The sequence below is a fragment of the Protopterus annectens genome, chromosome 3.part0, assembly GCF_019279795.1.
Source record: "Protopterus annectens isolate FY-2018-M chromosome 3.part0, PAN1.0, whole genome shotgun sequence".
Classification (NCBI taxonomy): Eukaryota; Metazoa; Chordata; order Ceratodontiformes; family Protopteridae; genus Protopterus; species Protopterus annectens.
In genome coordinates, this window is record NC_056731.1 from 1,521,766,969 (window position 1) to 1,521,794,406 (window position 27,438).

A 27,438-nucleotide genomic window follows, 5' to 3' on the forward strand; every position below is an offset into this window, starting at 1 on the left:
GAGCATCCCACAGATACTAGAATACTTGGTGGAAATGCTACATAAAGGCCTTTCATATTCTTCCATAAAAATACACGCTTCAGCAATTTCAGCAAAATACAACAGTTATCCACCTGTGTTTTCACATCCTTTAAGACAGTTTCTAAGAGGGATAAAGAATATCAAACCTCCCAGAAAACCACTAGTGCCTGCAAGGGACCTCAACTTCGTGTTGAAAAAATTAACTCTTCCTCCTTTTGAGCCAGCAGCATCTTCAGAATTGCAATTTCTCTCCTGGAAAACAGTTTTCCTGTTGGCAATTACCTCAGCAAGAAGAGTCTCCGAGATACAGGCCCTCATGGCAGTACCTCCATTTCTCATTTTTCATCAGGACAGAGTTTCTTTAAGAACCAATCCCTCATTTATGCCAAAAGTGATATCCAGGGTGTCTCTAAATCAAGCAATTCACGTGCCTACCTTCTTTCCCAATCCTGAAAATAAAGGAGAAAAGCTGCTGCACACTTTGGACATACACAGACAACTGCGCTACTACTTGGACAGAACAAAAGCCAACAGAAAGTCTGACCAACTATTTGTAGCTTACGCTGCTCAAGTACAAGGAAAGGCAATTTCCAAACAAACAATTTCAAAATGGATAGGACACTGCATCAGATTCTGTTATTCTTTCCATGGAAAAGGTGTGCCAGCCGATATCGGGCCACACTCCACCAGAGCTATAGCCACCTCCACAGCCTTTCTAAGAGGGGTGGCTACAAAGGACATTCTAGAAGCTGCTACATGGAGCTCCGTGCATACATTTTCCAAGCACTACAACCTGCATTTATATTCCAGATCCCGAGCAGGCTTTGCTTCGGCAGTCCTGCAGGGCATTTTAGCTACACCATCTCTATCTTAGAGCCTACCACCCCCAGCTTGGCTATGGTATTCAACCCATACGTAAGGACTGCAGTTGCTTTCTTGAAGGACATAGTACAGTTTTGTACCTACCATAAATGTAGATGTCCGATAGATATGCAACTGCAGTCAGGTTTTCCCTCCCTCCTACCCCTCTGTAAATTCTCCTTTTTGGGTCCACTCCCCTTTTCAAATTAGCTGGGGATATCTGTTATGGTGTATCTGTTTATTACTGTTGTGTATGTCTGGAATTTTTTATACAGGCTCTAAATTTAGCCTTCCTCGGAGGGCACCTGGCATCTGGGGCAAGAAACACTGAAGAAGATGGCGCCGGCTGATGCTTTTATACCCCAGCTGCTCTGACGTCTGGGAGGAGGCGACATCAGCCGATGCCGGACCCAGACTTTGGAATCCGGCTGACCGAAGGGCTGCCTGAGGCAGGACAACCCGTATGTAAGGACTGCAGTTGCATATCTATCAGACATCTACATTTATGGTAGGTACAAAACTGTACTTTATCCTGGTTGCAGGCTGCCCTCAGTCGGCCAGAATTCCAAAGTCTAGGTCCAGCGTCGGTTGCTGTCGCCTCTTCCCTGACGTCAGTGCGCCAGGGTTATAAAAGATGCTGCAGACGCCATTTTCTTCAGTCTTTTTTGCCGCGCGGTGCTCGAAGCAAAAGCAGTTCGCAAGTTCCGGTCGGCCGACTCCTGAGATTTTTGAATCCAAATTTCAGAACCAAAGTCTTCATTAAAGCTAAGTACCCCATTGGGGAAGCTTTTTTCTTGCTCCAGACCGATGTCAGAAAAGTTAACAATTATATTTCTTGTGGGAAGCAAATACCTCATAAGGATTTTCACTCTTACTGTATTCCTTGCCTAGGCCCTGATCACAACGTTGCTAGTTGTCGGTTTTGTGCTAGATTTAACCAACGCACTATCAAGTGTCGGTTCGATTTTGCATTTCATTACTTTGGCCGAAGATTTAATTATATAATGCCGTCGGACCAGCCGACAACCGGAGTTTACAAAAAACGCAAGGACAAAGAAAAGGATAGGCATCAGAGGTCCAAAACCGACGAAGCCTCTACTAGGCCAGTCGCCGATTCTCCGTGATGCGCTTTCGCAGCCCCTGGCGCCTGCTACCTCATAGCCACAGGACGCTTCCAACTCCCACGTGGAGCCGACTGGGCCTCTGGATACTTAAGGTATTGGACACTCAGAAATCATTCCCTCCGATGGGTCCGGAGCCGCTGAGCAGGCATCGGCTTCTGAGGGTGTCTTCAGACCTACACAACTATATATTAAGCCATCTTCAGCTTCAAAGACTAAAGCAGCACTAAAGACAAAGAAACAAGTACAACATTGTCCTACTCAGACTTCCATGCCTAAAAAACAGATGCTCAAAATGGCCGAAGACCTAATTACTTTGATCAGGGGCTCCCATCCCCTCCTGATAAGAGGCCTAGGCAAGAGACAGACTATGATTCTCCCGATCAGGTTTCTATTTTTTCTGATTACTCTTCTGAGCAGGATTACTCCATGCTTCCCTATGAGGATTCTGATGCTGAAGAATCCATCCCTTCAACCTCTCCTCCTGAGGGTTATTCTTTTTGGAAACCCTGCATACCATGAGGGAGCATTTCCACTGGGAGAGCCAAGATTATTCTGAATCTAAGAAAAGGCTCAGAGACTTTCTGCTACTTCCTCAACACAGACCCCTTGCTATTCCACCTGTTCTAGACATTGTAGATGTATTTTCAGAGTCCTGCTTGTCCCCAGACTCTTTACCTGCTGCACCTGCTAAGCCAGACAGATACTACAGGGTCCCGAATTCTCATAAATTCCTATAAAAAACCCCGCTGCTGACCCAGAAACTATATCTCAGGGGTCCCAAGGGGGTTAACACTTCCACTGCAAAGAACCTTGTCCCCTCTGATAGGGATTCCAGGGCTCTGGACAGATGGAGGAAAAAAAGTCTACACTTCTGCTACCCTGGCTGTAAGGGCTTTAAATTGTCAGTTTTATATGCTTAAATATCAGCAATATTTAATGTTACTGCTTAAACAGAAATTGACAAATACTGAATGTTCAGAGAACAAGGAATTACAGGATTTATTGCATGCAGCTGAACAAGTGGGAAAAGCATACTTTGCAATGTGGTTATGATTCACTGGAGGCCTCTTGCAGGTTATGTTATTAGAAGGCATGCTTGGTTAAAGGAACAGACTCTGCCTGATCATGTTAAAGCAAAATTATTAGATGCACCATTACAGCATGATACTTTGTTTGGTACTAAAGCAGAAGAGGTGTTGAAAAAAATGGAGGATAAAGCAAAATCCATGCAGACAGTCAAGGATTTCCTACAGGTACAGCCACCCAGGTTTAGCAGGAACTGGCCTTCCAAAAATTGGTCCTTTCCAGTGTCAGACAGACCACAAAGAGGCAGATACAGGCATCCCAGAGGCAGATCTCAGCCCCAAGGCTCATACAGGCGTAAACAATGGGGTGCTCCTACCTCCAAAACCGGAGAAGACAGATCACAACCCTACAGGAAACAGTCCCAATGACTTTCCTCTACCAGTACCAAGCACTTTGCTTTTGGCAGCCCCCTTAGGGAGAAAACTAGCACTTTTTTCATCAAATTGGCAAATGGTTACCCAAGACAAATGGGTCCTGAACATAGTGTCCCAAGGCTACAGGTTCCATTTTCACACACTACCAAGGTCAAAAGGTATGCCAGACCTGCAACACAATCAATGGGCAGAAGCACAAAAACAAATTACAGCCCTCATGGACATGAGGGCCATTCAGCGAGTACCACAACAAGAGCAGGGGTAAGGATTTTACTCCAGACTTTTCCTAGTACCCAGAAAGGACAAAACCTGGAGACCAATACTGGACCTGTCTATACTAAGTACGTTTCTGGAAGTTCCAAAATTCAAGATGTTGACTCTACAGCAACAACTGCCCATGCTGAGCAAGAAGGCTTGGCTCATAACTTTGGACCTAAATGAGGCATACCTGCATGTCCCAATCAAACAATCTTGCAGAAGATACCTCAGATTCATAGCTGGCTCAATGCATTACCAGTTCTCTGCACTGCCCTTTGATTTATCTACTGCACCAGAGTCTTCACAAAATGCCTGGCACCAGTAATTGCATTTTGCAGACGAAAAGGAATTCAAATATATCCCTACTTGGATGACTGCCTAATTCAAGCAGAGAACAAAGACATTCTTCTAAAGCATCTGGCGTTTGTAAAAAGATTACTAATTGGCTTAGGGTACACAGTAAACGAAAATAAATCAAAACTAGTGCCCTCTCAAGAGATAATATTCCTGGGTGCACGCTTAAATACAACTGCCCAGATGGCTTATCTCACGCCAGACAAACAAAAACAACTGACTTCTTTCTTCAAGAAATTGGCAACAAAAACCCACCTATCTGCAAGGAAAATCCTGCAGGCCTTGGGTTTCATGGAATCCTGCATTCTACTAATTCATATGCCAGACTGCATATGAGGAAACTACAATGGTATCTATATAAACATACTTTGCAATGTGGTTTTGACTCTAGAAACATCTTGCCAGGCTGCTGTCACTGGGTCTGTACTTAGAAGGCATGCTTGGCTTAAGGAGCAAAACTTGCCAGATCATGTTAAAGCTAAATTACTAGATCCTCCCTTAAACCAAGATCGCCTGTTTGGCAACAAATCAGAAAAAGTCCTTAAAAAGATGGAGGAAAAAGCTAAATCTATGCAAACTGTTCAAGATTTCCTGCAAGTACAGCCTCCCAGATTTAGTAGGCATTGGCCTTGTAAGAATTGGTCCTTTCCAGTCTCTTCCAGGCCTTCTCAGTCCAAACCGAGGAACAGCAGACCACCTAGGCTACAGTCTCAAGGCACACACAGGTCTAAGCAGTGGGGAGCTCCCACTTCCAAAGTTGGAAGTAGTAAGACACCCCCTATGGAAAAATGTCACAATGACTTAAATTTAATCCTTCCAAGCCTGCTCAGCTGCTTGCTCCCTTAAGGGGAAATATTGCCCTGCATGCAAAAAACTGGGAACTCATTACCCCGGACAAATGGGTTTTAAATGTAGTCTTCCAAGGATACAGATTCCACTTCCACACCTTACCAACCCCAAACGGTTGGACAGACCTACCCCCAAATCGGTGGGCAGAGGTTCAACAACAGGTTCTCGCTCTTCTAAGTATCAGGGCTATTTAGCCTGTTCCAGCAGAAGAAAGGGGACAAAGTTTTTACTCAAGACTCTTCCTGGTACAGCTCTTGGTGTCCTGTCCTGGACCTCTCTATTCTAAACACCTTTTTGGTAATCCCAAAATTCAAACTTCTAACACTTCAACAGCTGCTTCCTATGCTAGGCAAAGATGCCTGGTTGACAACCTTAGACTTAAAGGAAGCTTACCTGCACATTCCAATAAGGGAATCTTGCTGGAAATACCTACGCTTCAGAGCAGGCTCCATGCACTATCAGTTCTCTGCACTTCCCTTTGGCTTATCTACTGCGCCCAGGGTATTCACAAAGTGTCTAGCTCCAGCCATTGCATTTTGCAGGCAGAGAAACATTCAAATATACCCTTACATGGACGATTGTCTAATTCAGGCAGAAAGCCAGGACATGCTATTAAAACATCTGGCATTTGTAGAGAAACTTCTAACTTTACTGGGGTACACCATAAACAAAAAGAAATCTCGTCTAGTACCCTGCCAACAAATTGTATTCCTGGGAGCAAGCTTGAACACAACTTCCCAGATGGCTTACCTCCCGCCAGAGAAAAAAGTTTATTTGACAGCTTACTTCAGATTACTGGCCACAAAGACCCAGCTATTTGCAAGGAAAATCCTGCAAGCCCTGGGGTTTATGGCCTCTAGCATGCTACTAATTCCATATGCAAGACTGCATATGAGGAAACTACAATGGTATCTAAAAAGCCTGTGGTGTCAACATTCTCAGGACCTGGAGACAATCATTCCTATCATTCCTTGTTTAAAGACAGAGTTCCTTTGGTGGGCAGAGGCCTGCCACCTAAACAAGGGGCTCCCTTTCACTCTACCCCCTGCCGCCCAAACCCTGACTACAGATGCATCAGACGATGCATGAGGGGCTCACTTGGCAGGGCGGTGCATTCAAGAAAAATGGAACCCAACTCAGATGCACCTGCATATCAACCAAAATGAAATGTTAGCTGTACAGAATTCACTGGCAGCTTTCAAAGACCATACTCTTCCAGGACAATTATTGGTAAAGACAGGCAACACCACAGTTATGTGGTACATAAACAAGCGGGGGGAGGGAACCCACTCGTACCCCCTCTGCAGACTAGACATGGCTCTGTGGAACACAGCCCTGAGCTACCAAGTGCACCTGTAAGCTCAATTCCTGCCAGGCAAGCTAAATTCACTGGCAGACAACCTAAGCAGAAATCTCATGGACCCTCAAGAATGGAAACTGGAACCAAAGATATTCAACCTCTTGAGGAAAAAATTGGAGACTCCAGAGATAGACCTGTTTGCCTCCCCTCAGAACTACCAATTGGACAAATTCTGCACAAGGACTCCCCACAGCCAAGCTTGGAAAGTGGATGCCCTGTCCTTTACCTGGGAAAGCTTCTCAGTTTATGCCTTTCCCCCTCTGCCTCTCCTCTCGAAGGTTCTGCTAAAGATCAAATGGGACAAACCAAGGACAATACTGATTGCACCAGACTGGCCTCGCCAGCACTGGTACCCTCTCTTGCACGCAGTATGATACTGCTGGATCCATGGCACCTACCTCAGACACCTTCCCTGCAGGTGGGCCAGATTCTGCACCTCATCCACAAAACAAAGGAGAGAGAATACTGCACTCCTTGGACGTGCAGAGACAACTTAGATTTTATTTGGACAGGACTAAACCTTTCAGAAAATCTGAACAACTGTTAGTTGGCTTTGCTGCAGGGGCAGAGGGGAAGGCCATTTCAAAGCAAACCATTTCTAAATGGTAGTCCATTGCATTCATTTCTGCTATAAGCACCATGGAAAACCTACCCCACAGGGGGATTAGATCACATTGCACCAGGGCTGCATCTACCTCTGCAGCCTTTCTCAGGGGAGTCCCTACCAGGGACATCTTAGAAGCTGCTACCTGGAGCTCTGTACATACCTTCACCAAGCATTACCACATGCCTATTTTTTCTATATCCAGAGCTGGTTTTGCCACTGCAGTTTGCAGGGATTAATAGCTGGTCCTAATGCTCTGTAACTTCCTCCTCCCTTTCTTAGCTTTGGGAATCAACCCAAATGTAATGACTGCAGCAGTGAAACACGAAGAACATAGTACAGTTGTGTACACTTACCATAAGTGTAGATGTTTGAGTGTATTCACTTTTGCAGTCCTGGTTACCCTCCCTCCAGCCCCCTGACTTCTCTTGGCTGTACCTTTCCTTCTTGTTTGGTGTATTTGAGCTTTCTGGTGTATTTGCTTTTTGTTGGAGGTGTAACATAACATGTAATTGCTTCCCATTATGGGGGCACCTGACATCTGGGGCAAGAAAAACTGATGTAATCGCGTCGGCTGCATGTTTTATACCCCTGATGACCTGACGTCATGGAAGAGGAGACAGTGTCCAACGCAGGAATCCAAGACTCTGGTATTCAGGCCGGCTGAGGGCTACCTGCAGGCATATAACCCAAATATAATGACTGCAACAGTGAATACACTCAAACGTCTACATTTATGGTAAGTGTACACAACTGTACTTTCCGACATTGCAAACGTAGTGAAAAAAAAAAAACGGAGAAGCTTTGTGAAAATGAGAACATTCTGTTGGATAACATCAGCTTCCATATGATGACACCAAACTTCTTGAGTCCCTTTGCATTCTTTGCTTTGAAACCTGTTTTAACTGATGCCCATAGTATAGCCTATTTGCAGGCTGCCACACTTTCATCTGCTAGCATGTCCTTCCTTACAGAAGACACTGAAGCATCAGTCAGCTCTGAGGATGTCTGGCATTTAGAGCAGAGGATTTAAGCTATGAGCTTTTAACAGACTGTGTCCTGTAACCCAGTGTTTAATTCCCTCAGCCTCCATTTGCTTAGTGTGCGACTCTGAGCAAGTCACTTAATAGTGTGTGCTCTGAGGTATTTGGGAAATTCGGCCACGGTTGTGCAGAGGCTAGTGTTGTCACCCCACAGCAAGAAGTTCTCCGGTTCAATCCTCGGCTGGGGTGCCTTCTATGCAGAGTCTGCATGGCCTCCATGTGGTCGCGTGGGTTTCCTCCCACACCCCAAAGACATCCTGTAAGTGGATTGGGCACTCTGTTGGCCCTAGAGTGTGTGCGTGTGTGTGCCTTTCCGTGGAAGGTTGGGCATGCAACTCGACACTGCAAAACTCTACTGCCAATCATGAGCAGACAGGTGATCCCCTGTCGGTGACCCCTAACCGGGAAAAAGCCGAAAGAAGAAAGTCTCCTGCACTATATACAGTATGAAACTTTATTAAATAGGGGAGAATATTGTAAGGAGGTCCCAGATGGCACCAGTAAATAGCATCTTTCAAAACTTTTCCAAATGGCCTTCATTTGTGTACAATGAAGTAAAATGTAGCTCTAACTGTGCTGACATCTCTTCTAGGGCTGCTGGTTCTGGCTGCATTGTCAGATAGCACACATGAGCTGTAAGGTTACAGACCTGTCTGAGGACATCAACTGGAAGCTGCTAACTCCATCCCATGGTCTAGCATTTGCTTTTTGAGTATGCATTACAGGAAATGTTAAAAAATAAATAAATAAAAAGCAAGAGGAAAAAGGCAAGGTAGTCCATACAGTACAACTTTTACTTCCCAAATCTAAATGTACTATGAACTTTCTCACCATCTAGTGGTCACAGTGTAGAAAATAGTCTTATTTTGAACATTTTAAAACAAAAAGCCATTTTAGAAAAGCACAGGGAAGCACCAGAGGCCAAGGGAAGCAATCTGGCAGGGGTAAAAGCAGAAGTCCATTTTTCAGTCAAAAGGATTCTTCCAGTTCTAACAGCATCCTTTCTCCTGTGATCCCTTCCTAGCATCTAGGATGTAGTCATTCACTGTTCAGATTGGGTTGTTTCAAGATGACAATACACCATTGGGCAAATGACCTACATAAGTTCAGGATACAAAATAGAATTCAGAGCAGTTTCACCCATGATGAGAATGTCACCTGTCTCCCTAGGTCATGTTCTAGCAAAACCAGCTCTAATGTATATGCTAGCCTTGGCAGCTGTAGAGGCGGTCCCTCCTGAAAACAAAGGTGCTGCTTCTACTCCAAGTTTTTGTTAGTTTCAACCAAAGACATACTGTAGACACCAGTAGTAGATATTTCAAGGCTGAAAAATTCCTGTTGGTAAACTCATTCTGAATGCTTATTCTTTAGTCCTTTCTCTGCATTTGCTTCAGCAGGCTGTTACAGTCGCACAAGAAGTGAAAGAGGAGTCTCACTTTTTCATATCCCTTTTTATTAAGAATATGGAAAATTTCTCCAGATTCATAGGTGTGTACTAGGTTAATGGCCTTGGTGCCTTTACAAGCCTAGCCCATAGGATTACCCTGGTGTCGTACCACCCGACCTTAGTTCCCAGTGCCTCTGTCGAGTAGAGTCACTGGAGTGATCCCCGGGGTGAATTTTCTATTTCCCATCCACTCATCAAGATCTCTCTTGAAGAGGGCCAGTGAGGCGCTCCGCTTGACATGTGTGGGAAGTCTATTCCATAGCATGGGTAGCCTCTAGGTTATGAACCTGTTCCTCCAACTTGTTCTGTTTATTGTGGTAATGAGATTGAGGTCTCTGGAACGGGTAGTGCAGAGGGATTGGAATTTCTTTAGATGTAGCATTTCTAACAGAGCTGGGTTAGACATGGTTTTGTAAGTCAAGTGGAGATTGCCTCTAAGTAGGCGATATGAGACGGAGAATAGTTGGAGTTTTTTTAGTTTGTCCATATAGAATAACTGTTTAAGGCCTAGGATCCTCTTTGTGAGTTACTTTTGCAGTTGTTGCAGATGTCTAGTGAGGTACATGCCAAACTGGGGCATTGTACTCTATAATTGGCCTAATGAGAGAAAAGTAGAGGGAGACAATTACTTCTTTCTTCCTGGATGCAAAACCCTTAGTAATGAGATGTGCCACATAAGGACTTTCTGACCACAGTGGCAATGTGGTGGTCAAGAGAGGTCGCTGTTAACCTGTGTTCCCAGATCTCTTATAGGTTCATAGGTTCATAGGTTTATACTAGGCTATCTGCCCTAAGGCATTTGTAAGCCTAGCCCAAATTTTTGTGGCTTACGCCACCCCTTATATGACAAAATACTGTGCCCATTAGTTTGTTGTGCCTCTGTCCAGCAGTGACACAGAGATGATTCCCGGGGTGAACCTACGATCTCCCATCCACAGGTCTAGATTTCTCTTGAACAGAGTCAGCGAGGTGCTCTGCCTCACATGGACCGGGATTTTATTCCACAGCATAGGGAGTCTCTGAGTGATAAATCTATCCCTCCAGCATGTCCTATTTATATCCGTGATAAGGTTTAAGTCGCTTGCTCTAGTGGTTTTGGTGGATTTGGATTTTTTGAGGTGGAGCATGTCCATTAATTCCGGGTTGGACATGGCCTTGTATGTCAGGCACATGTCACCTCTGAGCAGACGGTATGCGACTGAATAGAGCTGGAGTTTCTTCAATCTGGCAGCATATGACAGATTTTGGAGTCCCTTTATCCTTTTGGTGAGGAACTTTTGGGGTCTCTCCAATTGCTGCAGATGTCGGGTGAGATACATCCCGAATGGGGCATTGTACTCGATCATTGGTCTGATAAGTGAAGAGTACAGGGAACAATGACATCACTAGATCTGGATGTGAATCCTTCATGATCAGGTGGGCAATGTAGAAGGTCTTTCTAACCACTTTAGCAACGTGAGTGTCAAAAGAAAGGCCACTGTCAACCTGGGTCCCCAGGTCCCTGATAACCTCTTCTGTGCTTAGTGGATTGCCACCTATATGGTAGCTTGGGGTTACCTTGTTTTTCCCGAAGGGTATGACTATACATTTTTTGGCGTTTAACTTCAGGCCATGGCTCTGGCACCAGCTATCTGTTTCCGTGAGTCCCTTCTGAAGGATATCCGTGTCCGATGCACTTTCCACTATGGCGCCCAGTTTGCAGTCGTCTGCAAACTTTGTCAGCCAAAGTCCTCCCATGTTGGCCTGTACTTCTGAGAAGTAGATGCCAAACAATAGGGGGCCAAGGACCGAGCCCTGTGGGACACCACTTATGACCGGCTTGGAGTCTGACACAGCGCCAGCAACTCTAACCCTGTGGGTTCTGTCCTTAAGCCAGTTTGCAACCCATCTTGTGACATATGGGTTTACATTTAAGCTGGTAAGTTTTTCTACAATACCCGAGTGGGGTATTGTGTCGAAAGCCTTTGCAAGGTCAAGGTAGGCTGTATGGACTGCCTTTCCCTCATCAATGGCCTTGGTGACTGTTTCGAAGAAGTCGACCAAGTTCAAAAGGCATGATCTTCCCTTGACAAAGCCAAACTGGGTCGGGTCCAATGTCTGCAAGTCCCCTATATCTTTGTTTATGAGCTCCATTATGATCCTCTCCATAGCTTTGCAGACTATAATGCCTTCATATCAGACTTCTCAGGTTAATGGGGCGATAGTTCCTAGGGTCTGTGGTCGCTCCTTCTTTGTGGAGAGGGATGACTGTAGCAGTGCGCCATTTGCTATTATAATGCCTTCTGTGTTCAGTGGACTACCATCGATGTGATAATTCATGGGAACCGGGTTTTTCCCAAAGGGGATGACGACACATTTTTTGGAATTGAGCTTAAGGCCATGTTTCTGACACCAGTTGTTGGTCTCCGTGAGGTCTTTTTGTAAGATGTCCGCATCACTCAGGGAGTTCATTTATGGCACCCAACTTGCAATTGTCTGCCAACTTTGTCAGCCAGAGTCCCTTTGTGTTGGCCTGGGCTTCAGAGAAGTAGATACCAAACAGGAGAGGATCCAGGCCTGAACCCTGTGGGACTCCACTCGTGGCTGGTCGGCAGTCTGACTTGGAGTCAGCTACTTTCACACTGTGAACCACTTTGCAACCCACCTAGTGATATAGAGGTTGATGCCTAGCTTAGTGAGTTTTTCTATGATTCCTGAGGGGGGAATGGTATCAAAGGCCTTGGCCAGATCAAGGTAGGCTGTATGAACCACCTTGCCTTCATCCACAACTCTGGTGACTGACTCAAAGAAGTCGACCAGGTTAAGCAGGCATGATCTACCCTTCACAAAATCAGACTGTGTGGGATCCAGAGTTTGGAGATTCCCTATATCCTTATTTATTAGGTCCATACTGATGCTTTCCATAGCTTTGCATATCAGACTTCTCAGGTTAATGGGGCGATAGTTCCTAGGGTCTGTGGTCGCTCCTTCTTTGTGGAGAGGGATGACTGTAGCAGTGCGCCATTTGGTAAGGACAAAGCTTGAGGTGAGGCTGTGTTTGAACAGGGCACATAGGTGAGGTGCCAGTTCACTCTGTAGTTCATGTAGAATACAGCCAGGGATATTGTCAGCTCCCATAGAAGCTGTATTCTTGGCCTTGGACAGTGCTGTTTTAACCTGTGCAGCAGTAATACTGGGTGCCTGGCAATCTACTGGTATTGTGATTGGTCCTTTGGTGGGGGAGAGGGGTAAAGTTGGCACTGAATCTGTCTGCCAGTATATTGGCAATATCTGTTAGCTCCGGTATAGGAGGTGCCATTGTGGAATAGCTCCGAGCAAATCTAGGTATTGCCGTGGAGATTCTTTGCATAACTGTAGAAGGCCTTGTCTTTGTTTTTACCATCTGCTGCAAGAGGATTTGATGTGGGATCTCAACTTTTTGTTGAGGCTGATAAGGGAGTTCTTCTAGTCTTGGTATTTTGCCTTATTCCACATCAGTTTCCTCCTCCTGTTGTAGAGTTTATTTACAGGAGGGGATCACCAGATTGGCTTCCTTTTTTTTTTTTGGAGGAGAGCGTTTTGGTTCTGTTGGGTATGTTGAGATCCATGCATTTATGTACGTGTGCATACAGGGTAGTAGTGCATGATTCAGCGGTCATGCGGCTGTTCTCCAATTGCATGGGTACTGTGAAGTTAGCCATGTCTATTTTTAGGACCCCAAAGTTAGCTTTGGAGAAGTTTTCCATGGTGGTTACCTTTGTTGGGGGGGGGGGGTTGTGAGTTTCAAGGTGATTAGTTTGTCGTTGGATTTAACCAGGGAAGAGTTGACTATTGGTATAGAGAAACGGTCACCCATGTTAATAATGACCAGGTCAAGGATCTTGCTACCTCTAGTGGGGGTAAGAATGTGCTGGTCCAGGGCATTGGAATTAGTGAATTCCAGGAAACATTGGGCAAGTGAACTGGTACAAGAGTAGTTTTCCCAGTTAATGGAGGGGTAGTTTAAGTTGCCCAGTATGAGTGCGCTAGGTTAGACCCTAATATTCTCCAGGGTGCTTAGGAACATGGAGTGTGAGTCTTGGGACATGGTTGGGGACCTATAGCAGGCTATGACCTGAATCACAGTCTTACCCAATGTTAGCTGCACCTGAAGTATCTCTGATGGGTTATGTTGGGCTACCAGTCTGGAGGTGTGTGCATCCTTTATGAATATGAAAACACCACCGCCTTTGGAGCTTCAGTCCAAGTTCTGGGGCCGAAAGGTGTGGAATGAGTTATAGCCTGATAGTGCAGGGGTGCTTTCTGCTGCCTTGAACCAGGTTTGTGTTACAGCACAAATGGTGTTCTCCATTTTAAGGAGTGCTTCGAGTGAGTGCATTTTGAGATTTAGACTTCTGGCACTGAGCAGCATGACCCTCAGACTGCATTTGTTTGTAGCTGTTACTGTGACAATTTGGTCTTTGGAACACTGCCTAAAAAAGGCACTATAGGGGTGGCAAGAGCCTTGGCCAGTATCCGGAAGCCCAGGGGTGACAGATGCAGACCATCTCTGGCAAAGCATCGAGGTCCGTCAGTCATGTCATCCCAGGCAGACAGATACTGGATCCCTTTAGAATGACACCAGAAACTTAGCCAATTGTTGAAATCATATTTGTACCTGTTGTTGAGGGACCTGAGTGCGTGGGTTATGTGGCAGATCCTGGCAGCTGACAGGCAGCTGACTGTTACCTTATTCAACCTAGTGAATGGGACATCAATGTGCCTCACTATCGAATCACCTGTGACTAGTGTGTTGAGCATGCTGTTTTAGCTTAGGGGCTTTGGTTGCTTAGCACACAGTTTAACAGGGTTATGTGTCTTATTAGTGTTTAATGGTGGTTGAGTGTGTTTCTGTCTTGGAGGTCTCTGGTGTTTGGGTTGATTTTTATTGAGAGCCTCCATGAAGGTGGGTGTGTGGTTTGCGTTTTTATATGAAGGCAGTGCTGGTGTGTGTTCTGGAGGGCTATGTGTTCCATGTGGTGTGGTGCAAGTGTTGATCTTCTCCTCTTGACCAGCTATTCATTGCTCTTCTAGATTTCCATTGCTCCTGGTGCATTTGCAAAATGCTTAGCTCTAGTCTTTACCTATTTCAGGCTACAGGGTGTTCACATCGATTTACTTCTTGTTTGAAGTCACGAGGAGTTGAACAATCCACTGAAATACTTTGTTCAGCAGTATACCAGGGTAGGGATTTCTTTAATCCTACAGAGAAAGCCTTTCTTGCTTCCACACTCACCAGGTATTTCCTGGAAGACATACTCACAAAAACAAAGGTAGCCATGTTAACTTCATTCTTTTCTCAGACTGCCATTCTGCCTTTAGTGACGAGGTCCATCTTGAAGCTTTTCAACTGTCTCATCCTTAATCCTATGCATTTTGCAATGCTGGCATATGCATTTCAGTGAGAGTGTAACCATCACATTATTACAGTGTTTGCTTGACCCCAGAAGTAGGCAACAAATCTATTAAGTTCCTTAAAATTCCTGTCATCCCCCCATTCTGCTTCTTTCTCCTTTGGACATTAGAATTCACTTCTGTTTAAGGAAGTCTGCCTGTTCTCCTGCACCTTAAGCTTTTCTTGAGGGCAGGACATATTTTCTAGCCCACTTTTCTGAGTTTCAGAAGCATAGTTGTTTGGTGACCGACCTCTTAGTCATGCATAAAAAGGATGTGTGTGTCTGTGTATTAAAAGACAGAGGGTTGTTCAGTAATCTACATAACAGATCAAAATATCTGCCCACCTGGCTTTCTAGTTCAAAATGAAGACAAAATAATGCCTTTGGTTACTTTTCCACCAGCTATTGTTACTCCACAGCCCCCCTCCAGGAAACCAACTTTCTTTTTAGGAAGCCCAGGCTGTAGGCCTCAACCAGGCCATGATCCTTGCTCTGTAGTCCATGTGGTTGCTCCAGGTATACTCTGTAAGTTATCCCCAATTGGGCTGTCTCACCACACCTTCAGGGTCTTTTAGATAAGTTGTTGCTCATCCTTCTGAATTGCCGCATGAGGAATAATGTTCCTCTGTTTGGTGTTGCAGCAATTTTTTTTGTGCAATATCAGTTGGCGGTCATTGCTTTTTAAACTGGCAGATATAAAGTTTTCCGGATTAACACCATCGAGACCTTTAAAGGCAAATGCACCTTTTTCAAGCTCACCTTGTCATTAACTACATAATTATATATAATGTGTGTACGTGTATTGTGTGTGTGTGTGTGTGTGTGTGTGTATATATATATATATATATATATATATATATATATATACATACACACACACACATATATATTATATATATATATATATATATATATATATATATATATATATATGTGTGTGTGTGTGAATGTATGTACATATATAGGTTTATTTGTGCACATTATAACATGTCCACCATTTTATCTGCAGCTCTGTGTGTGTATTCATATATGTGTGTGTATATATGTGTGTATATATATACATATATATATATATATATATATTTCTTTTTTTTTCTCATATAAAAATAAACTGAAGATGGCACTGGCCTCTTAATACTATTTATCTTGTCCCTGCTGATGTTGTAGCATAGGGTGGGTGGCTGTGTATGGAGGCATCTGAAAGCACAGAAAGCCATATCAGATGATTGAATGGTTGCCTATGGCATATGTGGTGAGCCATACTGCAGTTGGGGTCTTAACTTTGACATGGTTAATACCTCAACTGATTACGGGCAGTATGCTCACACAGATGTACTTTATGTTGTGTTTCCAGTTTTAGATTGTGGTTGTTCAATGGTTTGAGTTAGTTACTCTTCTAGTCTGTCATGTGACTTCACAGTGAGAACTACCATGCACATCCCTAGTAAAGGAGTGGAATTAAAAAAAAAAAAAAAAAAAAGCCTGCTGTAGGTCCCCAACCATGTCCCAAGACTCACACTCCACGTTCCTAAGCACCCCGGAGAATATTAGGGTCTGCTATATAAAGACTTTTGTGTGATGAGCACATAGCAGTTACAAAGGTTAACCATTTGTACTGCAGAATGTTAATAATAATGTTTATCTTTTGACCCTAATGTCTTCTTCAAAATGTATTGTGAAAGTTACTATAGATATGGGCATTTTTTTTATAGTTGATGGTTGGAAAATAATCCTGAATTTTTTTGTTTTCTTGTAGACATATTTATCATTATTACATCCATGGACCAAAAGGAAATGATATGATAAATGAAACAAAATATACTGGACCATTTAACAACATTGATATTCAGGTAACAGAAGCATTTTGTCTGTTTGCATTCCTAAATATTCCCCTTTTATGGTAGTTCGATCATGTTTGTTTTTGTTTTTGAAGATTTCCATGTTTGAAAAAGGAAAGTTACCCAAGATTGTGAACCTGAGAGAGGTAAAAGATGATATGCAGACTCTTTACATTAATTCAACTGCAGAAAGCTTTGAATTTAAAACTCATGTGGAGGGTGATGGTGTAGTGGAAGGAATCATTCGTTATCATCCTTTCTTGTATGATAAGGAGACGTATCCTGATGACCCCAGCTTTCCTTCTCGTAAGTGATTTTTTTTTTAGTAATTCTTTTTTTTTTTTTTTGCAAATTTGTGTATCTTAAATACCCATTTGCTTTCAATTTGAAAAAAATCTAGTTGCTAAGTGCACACACTCTGAAGTGTACCTAACATATTTTGGAATCTCCATATCTATATTCATTTATTCATTTCTTTGAATTGTTGATATTTTCTTAATTCTTGTGGTGTTAACACTGGAATTATTAATGACATTTAGTCTCAATATGTAAAGTCTGTCTGCAATGAATAACTGTTAACATTTCTTTTCTGGTACCCTCAGATTGGCACTGTTCTTGAAATATGCTAAATTTGCTCATATTGGAATAATTCCCTATAGCTGTTGCATCTCATGAACCCACAAGCTAGGCTGGGTGGTTGCACCAGGCTTCTGTTTTCCAGGTTTTCCTCTTTTTTTCTACCATTTGCACAGGTTGGATCTCGGGCCATAATAAATGTCAGAAAATTCTTGCATTTATTGTCTGAAAAGCACAAATATTTAGGGTATGCCTGTGGACACTTGATTACTAGCCAAAGACCCACACAAGCACTACTTCTGGTGTCTGAATGAGGCATATGATGCCAAAACTGTCACAAATGTCAGTGTTTCAGAGCAGCCACCTATGACCAATGTGAGAAGATAGAAACTAATGCCATAATTTCTTGCAGGATGGGCTTCCATTTAGGGTGACTCATGTCAAAATATGTAGGACTATTTGTAGCCCAGTGTTTCATTTGAGGTAAGTAAGGGATTTATGTTCCATGCATGACCAAAATGACCTCAGAGTCCATCCAGAGGTGGCCTTCTGTTATGTTGCTTAATTGACTTTAAGTAGTGATAAGTAAAGTTTCTGCCCATCATTGATGACAAAGAGAGCCTGGGGAAAATTCCTTTCAGCCACTGCCCTTTGAGGTGAATTTCCAGACTCTAGTGCCATCCATTTATTGTTTGACTGTGCGCAGCCACAGTAAAACCCAAATAATGCTGAGCAAGCCCTTGCATCTTACATTTAGTGGCCAGTGGTCACACTTCAGTTTGGAAAGACTACACTGCTTATACCCTCCTCCAAGCGCTGAGGAAGTCTTCTAAGTTTATCTGCCAGAGTTAAGAATTCCATGGGTTCTCCAATGCCAGGTGAGCCTACAGGGGTACCCACAACATTGAATATTCAAACTGTGCCTTAGGCACAGTGTGATGCCAACACAAGGCTCCAAATAGAGCTGCTACCATCAGTGCCATTTCTTACCTGTAGTTCACAGAGGGCATGTTGCATGACATGAAGTACTTGCCTGTCAGTTGCTTACCACATCTCATAGTAGGTGAACACAAACCATCTTCAGCTGGATTTAGAAGCAGAAGAGTGTGTCCTCCTCCCTCAGTCTCTGCTTTGGAAGTCCTTCAGGAGAGGTTCCAAATGAGAGATGAGACAGAATTCTACATCCTTTTTCCCTGATTCAGTCTTTCTGGGAAAGAGGGCCTTATAAGCGTATGTATCTGTCAAGCGGCCTTCTAGGTGGAGTGCTACAGAGACGTTTTCAGAAATGGCACCTTCACAGTCTTAACATCATAGTCATTCGTAAATATGTGTTTGTACCTTTTCTTGATTTCCATATTCCTTTGCTTTGTGCAGATGTTGATAAAATTTCCTAAAAAAGTATAATAGCTTTGCAGGATCTTTGTTTTTTTTTTCCTTGTCATAGGTTCCCCAAGTGTTTTAATAGCCATTTCTACTTTCTGTTGCCTAAGTGGTTGTGCTAAAAGTTTTTGTGCTTCAAAGTTATCAAAAAATAGTTGCTTAGCAGCAGCTTTTCTAAACTCATTTATATTGTCCAAATGTTCCCCTATTTTCCCTTCATCACATGATATTTGTCTCTTCTTTTGTTCTCTGAGATTTCCCTTATTTTAAAATACTTTACTTTTGGTCAGCCCCTTCTAAATAATTTACTTTCCCAAGTCTCTGTGTCTCTTTTGTTTCTATCCAGTTTTTAAACTCCATTTTCATTGTATCCCAGTTACTAGCTCCCCTTCTGAAGAAATTGTTGTCTTCCTTAATTACTTCTGAATCATTTGGACTATCATTCCTTAAGTTCCTCATTTGTAATGGGCAGTTATAAAAGTGACATGGTCTCATTTTTACCCTGCATCTTTTTCTTAGATTTTATTAGAGCATAATTGGAAAGTTGTTGGATGTGTTTGTTAAAGCTTTGAATGAAATGCACATTATCCTGTGAAATCAAATTTCCATGCAATCTAGCCCAGTTGTTTTATCTTGGAAAATAATAGCTTTAAATCTTTTTGAGTTTCTGTTGCTGAATTCATGTCTTCTATATTAAATGTTCCCCTATGTTTCTTCAGAAATCCGCTTTGTCATTATACTTCACCTTCTAGGTACCTCTGATACATCCTCATTATTGCAAATGGAGTTCAAGTCTCCATCCATAAGTAATATACCCTTCTCACAGCTGATTATTTTTGCCCAAGTTTTATTATCTATAAATATGTGATGCCAGCGTAATCCCTGCCAATAGCCTGTTACTACTACAATTCTATTATTATTGTCCCTTTTTCTCTCTTATCACTATTGAAGTCCCTCTAGCAATCAGTATTATTACTGCCCCCTTCCTCTATACCCAATATTGTACTGAATGTCTATCCTGAAAACCTTTCACATTCAAATTCACATGGTCATTTCTATCTAAATGTGTCTTCTGCAACATTTCTATTTGTATCCTACTTTTCTTAATATAATTAAGTAGTATTTACTTTTTTTTTGTTATACTTGGCAGGCCATTGACATTCCATGATAGTGTGGACAGAATAGACATTATCATAGAAAGGTATTGCTCCCAGCTGTTATACACGACAGTTCTTTTGAATATGTATTTCTGACCTTTGGCTTTCATGTACACATTAATGTTTGGCTGGTTGATCCTGTCATGCATTTGCTTCTTCTCATCTCTGTTTTAACCCATGTCACATTTTTAGAACTACTTTCTTCAGTGAAAACAGTCAGAAAATAAAATACATTTTCAAACCCCCATCTCTTTTAACTAAAACAAATACAGAAATCTATGTACATTTTCAACAAATTAAGTTTACCCCTCCAGTTAGGAGGAGTGGTCCCAAATTGATGGCTGCACCCAGAGGCATTATCTAATATAAAATGAAGGTTTCCTTGCTAAAGCATATCTTATAGCCTGTGTTCCCACTTAGATGGATTACTACCAGTCCTTTCCCTTAGGCCTTCAGTAAACATTAAATTTTAGACTTAGGGAAAAAGTACTGTAAGTAAGCTACCTTTAAAAAAAAACAAAATTGTACACTGTTGTATTCAATACTTTATAGTATGACATCTGCTGGAAAGGCAGCTTAATTAACTTATTCACTTTCTAGTTTCAAAATTGATATTTCACTAAACTGCTTGCCACTGTACATTTAAATGTTAATTATTTTGTACCTCTTAAATTTCTCAACAGTGAGTTCTTAGAGTGTTTAAGATTAATTGTTTGCACCTGCAGACAGCTTGGCTTCTAAAAACATTGACAAAAAATGAGCCATAGCTGTGCCTGTCTCCAGTCCAGTATTTTTTCTGTTATTCTACTTGTAATTGCAAGGGTGAGTTGAGTTGCACCTTGTTTATAGTTGTGTTTCACTACGACTCCTAGTACAAGCAGAGAAGGTTGTTGTCGTCTTCCTTCTTCACAGCTAGGACAGGCAGCAGCCATACCCCCTATCTGACCCTGTGACCGTCATAACTTTGTTTCTTTATTGTAACCTCCTTCTAACTGTTGAATATCCCCTTCCTTAGTCCTAGACTTGCCAGCTTCCATAAAGACCTCCCATTGTAATATACTTTCTGTCCACTAGGTGGCACCCTCATCCAGTCCTACTGTCTTATGCCTATCCCACTTTCTTGTAGTATCTCTATATTGCATCTCTGATGTCCTTTACTTATTCTTAACATTATCCAACCTTAACCTCTTACACTTAGTCATCACCTAGCTATCCTCTTAAACTCTCTACCATTGTACTACTTATCTCTGTACTTACCATACCTAACTTACCTTCAGTAGTCAGCATTTTCATGATTGTTCTTCTGAGCTGCTCTTCTACTTGTCTCTACCAAACTCCATTCGCCCTGTGAGCTCACTCCACTCCCCTACCCTACCCCCAATTTCCACCCACCCCCCAGTGCTCCTAGCCATATACTACATAGCCACACCCTCTTCCCTGTCTAACCAATCACAAGATAGCCTCACCCTTTTTCCCAAGCACCAATCACCTGGAACAACTCCATAAGGTTCCTAACCTATTCCCCCCCCCCACTCGATCCAATCCCTGTCTGTCCCACCAGTACCCCCACCTTTCACTAGTACCCCCATCTTTCACTAATCACTTTTATTACAATTCCTTACCTCCTATTTTGCACATTACAGTTGCATCATCCCAATGTCTAAACTACCTATCCCAAGACATATAAAACTGCTACTCTTTCTCACACTGCTATCTTCTCTAACAGCAGCCTACCTTCTAACCTTCTATGAATACCCAATATGCCCACAATTGTACTACCCCTCTAAAAATACGGGCATACCATCTCTTGTTCTCTCCCTAAACCACTTAAACATTGCATCTACTCCCAGTTACCTACTAGCAAAATATCATAGATTAGCCCACATTAGGTATACCTATTTAAAAACTAAGAAGTCTCCAGACCTATACTGTAAACTCCCAGACCCTAGATTTGGACTATAGGTTCACTCATTAATAGATTGAGACATTCACCCAAACCCAGGCCCAAGACAAACTTTTACCAACCAGGCACATAGTCCTAATGCCTCTAGTAAACAAACCCCCACCAAACCTCCCAACTCGCTTTTTATAGCACATCTCAATATATGTAGCTTAAATAACAAAGTTGCTCAACTACATGCTAGCTTGGAAATACACTTATTTGACATCCTATGGTTGACAGAAACTTGGTTAAAACCTGTAACTCAAGACAATGAAGTCATCCCACCTGGAAATAATATCTTAAGACATGATCGTATAGCCAAAAGGGGAGGGGGGTAGCTATTTTATACAACGCAAGGTTGCTAGTTACTGCTTATGACTGCAAACCACCTCAGTATATCAATGCCAAAATCCTTATTTTTAAATTTCAACTTAATACTCATAAATCTATATATATATCATCTGTATCTATCTTCCTCCTGGTAACAACACCAACACCCTAGAAAATATCCTAAGCTGGCTATCACTAAACTTCCCGCAAGAAACTATAGTCCTTGGAGACTTTAATATTGACTGGAAGTGTTTTAGCAATGAGCAACCTACTACCCACATTAACCTGTATGTTTTTTCTCAAACCATTACCTCCCCAACCAGGATAAATAAACCCAATAATAAAGAAAGTACCTTAGATTGGATACTTATGAATAACCATCACCAAACATATGAAATTGGGACCCTCCCTGATGATGTAAGTGACAACTCACTTATATTATCAGGCATAAGATAGATATACCCTTCCCACCCACAGTCAGGACAACTCGGACCAATAAAAATGTTAACCCTTATCTCTTCCAAAGTGAACTTAGGACATGTGACTGGTCACCCATAAAATATCTCCCACTGGAGGAAGCTGAAAAATAATTCTAAATTCCTAGCCATTCTAGATCATCATGCACCAATCCGTTCTGTCAGAGTTAGGACTAAACCTGCCCCATGGCTCTCGAAAGATACCAGGCAAAAAATCCTACTTAGAAATAAATACTGGGCTAAATGTCGAGCTTCTAAAAATCCCGTAGATAAAGAAACATTTAGACATCTGAGAAACAACACAAAAAAAAGCCATACTAACAGATAAAAGAAACTTTTACTTACAACTCCTACAAACTCACCCAAATAAAACAGAAAAGTTTTGGGCAAGCATAAACAAACTTCTTCACACAGGTCACTCCATTACACCAACCCCACAAGGCACTGATCATGAAAATCCCAAGCAAACTGCCAATGCCTTCAATACCTTTTTCACAGAGGCCATTCAAACTCTTGCCAATCAGCTAGTACCTGATAGCTTAACTTTGCTAAGTTCCAGTACTACCCCACCACCCTCATTTCACTTGAAACCAGTCCCAACATCTCACATTCTCACCCTTATCCAAAAACTTAAACCAATTACCCCCTCAGCTGACCAACTACCTGCTGAATATCTGTGAATAGCAGCCAGGTCTGTAGCCTATCCCATTTCCATCCTGATTAACAGAACCATAATTGAAGGCAACATCCCAACTATCTGGAAAATCTCTCACATTATCCCCCTGCATAAAGGTGGTAACTCTAACGAATTTTCTAATTACCGCCCCATTGCCTTACTTTCTCCTCTGGCAAAAATAATGGAAAAATGCATCCACAGTCGACTACTAGACCACCTAATCCAAAATAACTTAATTTCTAAAGGTCAACGTGGATTCAGGCCATTCCACAGTACTACCACTGCCATCTTATCCTTTTCTGACTGCATTAAAAACCGTAACAACATTCTTTCCTCTGCACTCTTTATCGATCTCTCAAAAGCATTCCATATGGTTAACCACCAGATACTTATCAATATCCTTTAAATCCCTTTCACTGGATGCATTAGCTATAAAATGGTTCCAGTCCTACTTAGATAATAGACAGCAGGCTGTGCTATGGAACAACAATCTATCTACCCATCTTCCCATTACCCTTGGTGTCCCTCAAGGCTCCATATTAGGACCTCTTCTGTCCTCTGTTTTTATTAATGACCTTCACTCAGTAATTCCTCAAGCAACCTGTATACAATATGCTGATGATTCCACATTAATATGCTCGGCCACTTCTACATCTGAACTACAATATCTAACCCAAAAGGTGTTTCATACAGTAGAACAATGGTTTGCACACTGTCTCCTCTTGAACCCCAAAAAAACAAAACTTTTGCTCTTTACCCCTACCCGGAAGTCATCTTCAGTAGATTTCACTGTCATATCTAATAATAGTACTCATATCTCCAGATCCAACTACCAAACACCTTGGAATAACAATAGACAACAACCTTAACTATGACACTCACATTAACAACACAATTAAAACCATAAATAGAAAATTGAGCAACAACAAGTAGAATTCTCTCGCTACCAAAGGTAAGGGGAGTGACCTTTATAATTTTGGCTCTGGAGGGTGAAATGAGATCAGAGCTTTTTCTGCTTTCTCTGCAATACCAAGGGTTTGGTGTGGTATAGGACCAAAGAAGACCACACATGTGAATACAACCCACCCATCCCCACACACAAACACAACCCATGCGGTGAAGGTGTGCTGATTTGATAGTGGGACATAGAGCAAGGCATCTGGCTTTAACATGCATTCACGTTTGCAAGAAGGGGAATGTGCTAACAGTTTCCCATCCCACTATTGGAGCTAATAAGGGTGGCCAGTTTGGCTGGGGCATAAGACTGGTCTGGTCACAGCATGGGGGATTGTGCCATTTCCTTAGTTCTGCTCAGTTTAGCACTGCAAGAGGAGATTAAGGTGGTTGTGTTCTCTCTTCCTTGGTTAAGAAATTTCTGAATGCCTTTCCATATTTCCCCTGTGATTTTGCATGTCTCAATATAATTCAGCATTGAAAGATCAAAGTTTATTTTCATCAGGCGATAGTGACTGAGAAGAGAATTATTTCAGGCTTTTATGTGTGTGTTACTACAGGAATCTGCCCCAGTAAGAACCAAGGAAGTTCTATCATAATTGAGTTGATAGTCTGCTTTACATTTCAGGTGTGTGCACTCCCTTAGGCCCGTTACTTGCCACCAGAAGTCTCAGAAGTGAGTTTTGGTGAAGCAACAGCAGTTATGAGGACAGGACTGATATATAATGCCCATCCTTAGTATAATCTTAGTGTTGACTAATACATTAAATGATATTTTAAAATGGCATTGGAAAAATGTATAGATTCAACCTGTCATGGCAAATGTAGCAAAGGGAAGCCCTTTTCTTTTTACCTTGTTTCACCTGATATTCAAAAGTGTTTGAGAGCTAGTGATCTAACTAAATTCTTGTAGAGAGGTCACAGAAAGGAATGTTCCTGTGTGGATTCTGGAGTAACTGCTATTTCACTGCAAGTAGTCCTTACTTTTATGATGAACAGGTAAACTTTATGAAGTGGGTGAACATTTTGACTGCAGCAGCAACACTAATGTGGTTTACCTGGCTAAGTTGCATCATATATTAGGCAGTAAGCAGGAACAGATGCACATTGCAGTAGAGGATACAGGAGTAGTTGCATGATATTTAAAGGAAGACATTGTACAATACCTTATGTAAATATTTATTAATTTTCGAGAACTGTGTGTTTTGGACCAGGTAACTAATATCCTTTATGGGTGTGGTCTTGGAACTGGCCCTGGACAGAAGGGAGCTATATTGGCAAGTGACATTTGTGACCAATATTTCCCTGTGTCTAATGGAATTTCTGAGCTAGAAACCAGAATTAAAAGCATAGCTTAAAGTGGCTAAGTGACTTTTGCATTGGGGAGCTGCAGATTTAAAACCTTTTCTTAAGTGTTACTTTTTTATTGTAAATGTAAGTAAGATGTTTTAGTATTTTCCTAGAAAATGAGTTTTTGATATTTTATATTATGTTGTTTCAGGTCATATGATGATTGCACATGAATTTAAATTTAAATGTTTTATACAGGAAAAGTTTTATTAGTCTGAGGAAGTCCTGTATTTGGTGAATGAAGGCATTAACAAACCAGTTTAAATAGCTCCTATGGAGCCTGTGGTGGTACTATTAGTTTAGTGAATTTTGGAATGTATAGCCTACCTGCATGTACATTGAATTGCAGCTGTTGGTGTACTAGTTTCATTTCAACAAATTTGATATGAGAAGTTACGTTGGGTACTTCAGTGGGAGGGTTGCAGTTTTGTTTCCGAGTGGGGGGTATTTGGGAAGTAACATAGTGACAAAAGACCCGGATTTTTTTTTTTTTTTTTTTTTTTTTGCTAAACTAATTCACCCTTTTGGCAAAGCTTCTTTCTTCATCTACTACTACAGCTAATCCCTTTTTTAAGATGTTTTAGAAACATGTTGAAACGACTGTTGAAAAGTCATGTATAAGGACTTACTTTAGGACATTGATCTAAAACAGTGTATGGAATTCATTACGGCATCTGTGGGATGGAGGGTGACAAAATTCCCCAGTGGGTGTATAGATACCAGATATGAGTTATTCAGAAATCTTTTACAACTTTTTCATAAAACTGCATTCAGATGCTGAAATTAGTCACAAAATTGAGGATCTGCATAGGAAGACAGTTGACAGATAAAACATTAACTACATTTTTGAAATATCTTGAGACACCCCTATGTACAGACAGCAGTTCATTAATTTTTGGTAGATGTTGCATTGCATGAGAAAAAAAGCTTAAACTTAAAGAGTTGACTGGAGATAAGATGTCCTTCAAGGCTGCATCTGCAGTCCTTACATATGGGTTGTCCTGCCTCAGGCAGCCCTTCGGTCGGCCGGATTCCAAAGTCTGGGACCGGCGTCGGCTGATGTCGCCCTTTCCCCGACGTCAGAGCGCCTGGGGTATAAAAGAGTCAGCCGACGCCATCTTCCTCAGTCTTTCTTGCCACGTGGTGCCCGAAGCAGAAGCAGTTCGCAAGTGCCGGTTGGCCAGCTCCTGTAAATTCAGCTACCGAAGACTTCAAAAAGCTAAGTACCCCGTTGGGGACTCTTTCTTGCCTCAGCCAATGTCAGATCAAATGCTTAAAGTTAATAATTGCTTGACTTGTGGGAAACAAATACCTCATAAGGATTTCCATTCCTACTGCCTCCCTTGCCTAGGCCCAGACCACGACGTCTCGGCCTGTACTGCCTGTGCCTCCTTTAATCGACGCACTCTTAGGCGTCAGTCGGAGTTTGCAGAGGAATTTTTTGGGGCTAGTTTCTCTTATAAAATGCCGTCGGAGACTCCGACTTCTCATTTAACCAAAAAACAGAAGGACAAGGAAAGACACACGTGGACCGTGGTTTCGGCTGAAACCACGCCTAGGCCTACCGCGAGTGTCTCGGTCTCGGCTGAAAAAAGAGTCCTTGGTACTTCCGACCGTGGAAACGGTACAACCGACAGCCTCGGCCCCGGAGGCTTCTTCTGAGTCGGTTATGGATTTACCCTCGGAAACCGGTGTTCAGGAAACTGCCAACACCATTCCCTTAGACAAGACTACCCCAGCACGTGGAGCAGCCAGGCCCCCTGTATCCATGTCCATTAAAGCATTCACTAGGGCTAAAGCTGCTAAGCAACAAAAAACTCTGCCTCCCAAGACTATTTCTCAGGGATCCACTACAGGTTCACAGATACTAAGTTTGGCTGAGGATCTTATTTCCTTAATCAGGGGATCCCAGCCTCATCCGGACAGGGGCTCTCAACCCCCTCTAGACAAAAGGCCCAGGGTTG

General features: G+C 42.4%; 1 protein-coding gene across 1 annotated transcript in view; it reads left to right on the forward strand.

Annotated features, from left to right (window-relative positions):
• SMCHD1 (structural maintenance of chromosomes flexible hinge domain containing 1) overlaps positions 1 to 27,438 on the forward strand; it is a 3,546,415-nt gene that overhangs the window by 640,829 nt on the left and 2,878,148 nt on the right. The window contains exons 9-10 of the mRNA XM_044065561.1: positions 16,552 to 16,645; positions 16,729 to 16,939. Of these exons, the coding sequence (XP_043921496.1) occupies positions 16,552 to 16,645; positions 16,729 to 16,939 (305 nt within the window). The remainder of the gene's footprint in view (positions 1 to 16,551; positions 16,646 to 16,728; positions 16,940 to 27,438) is intronic.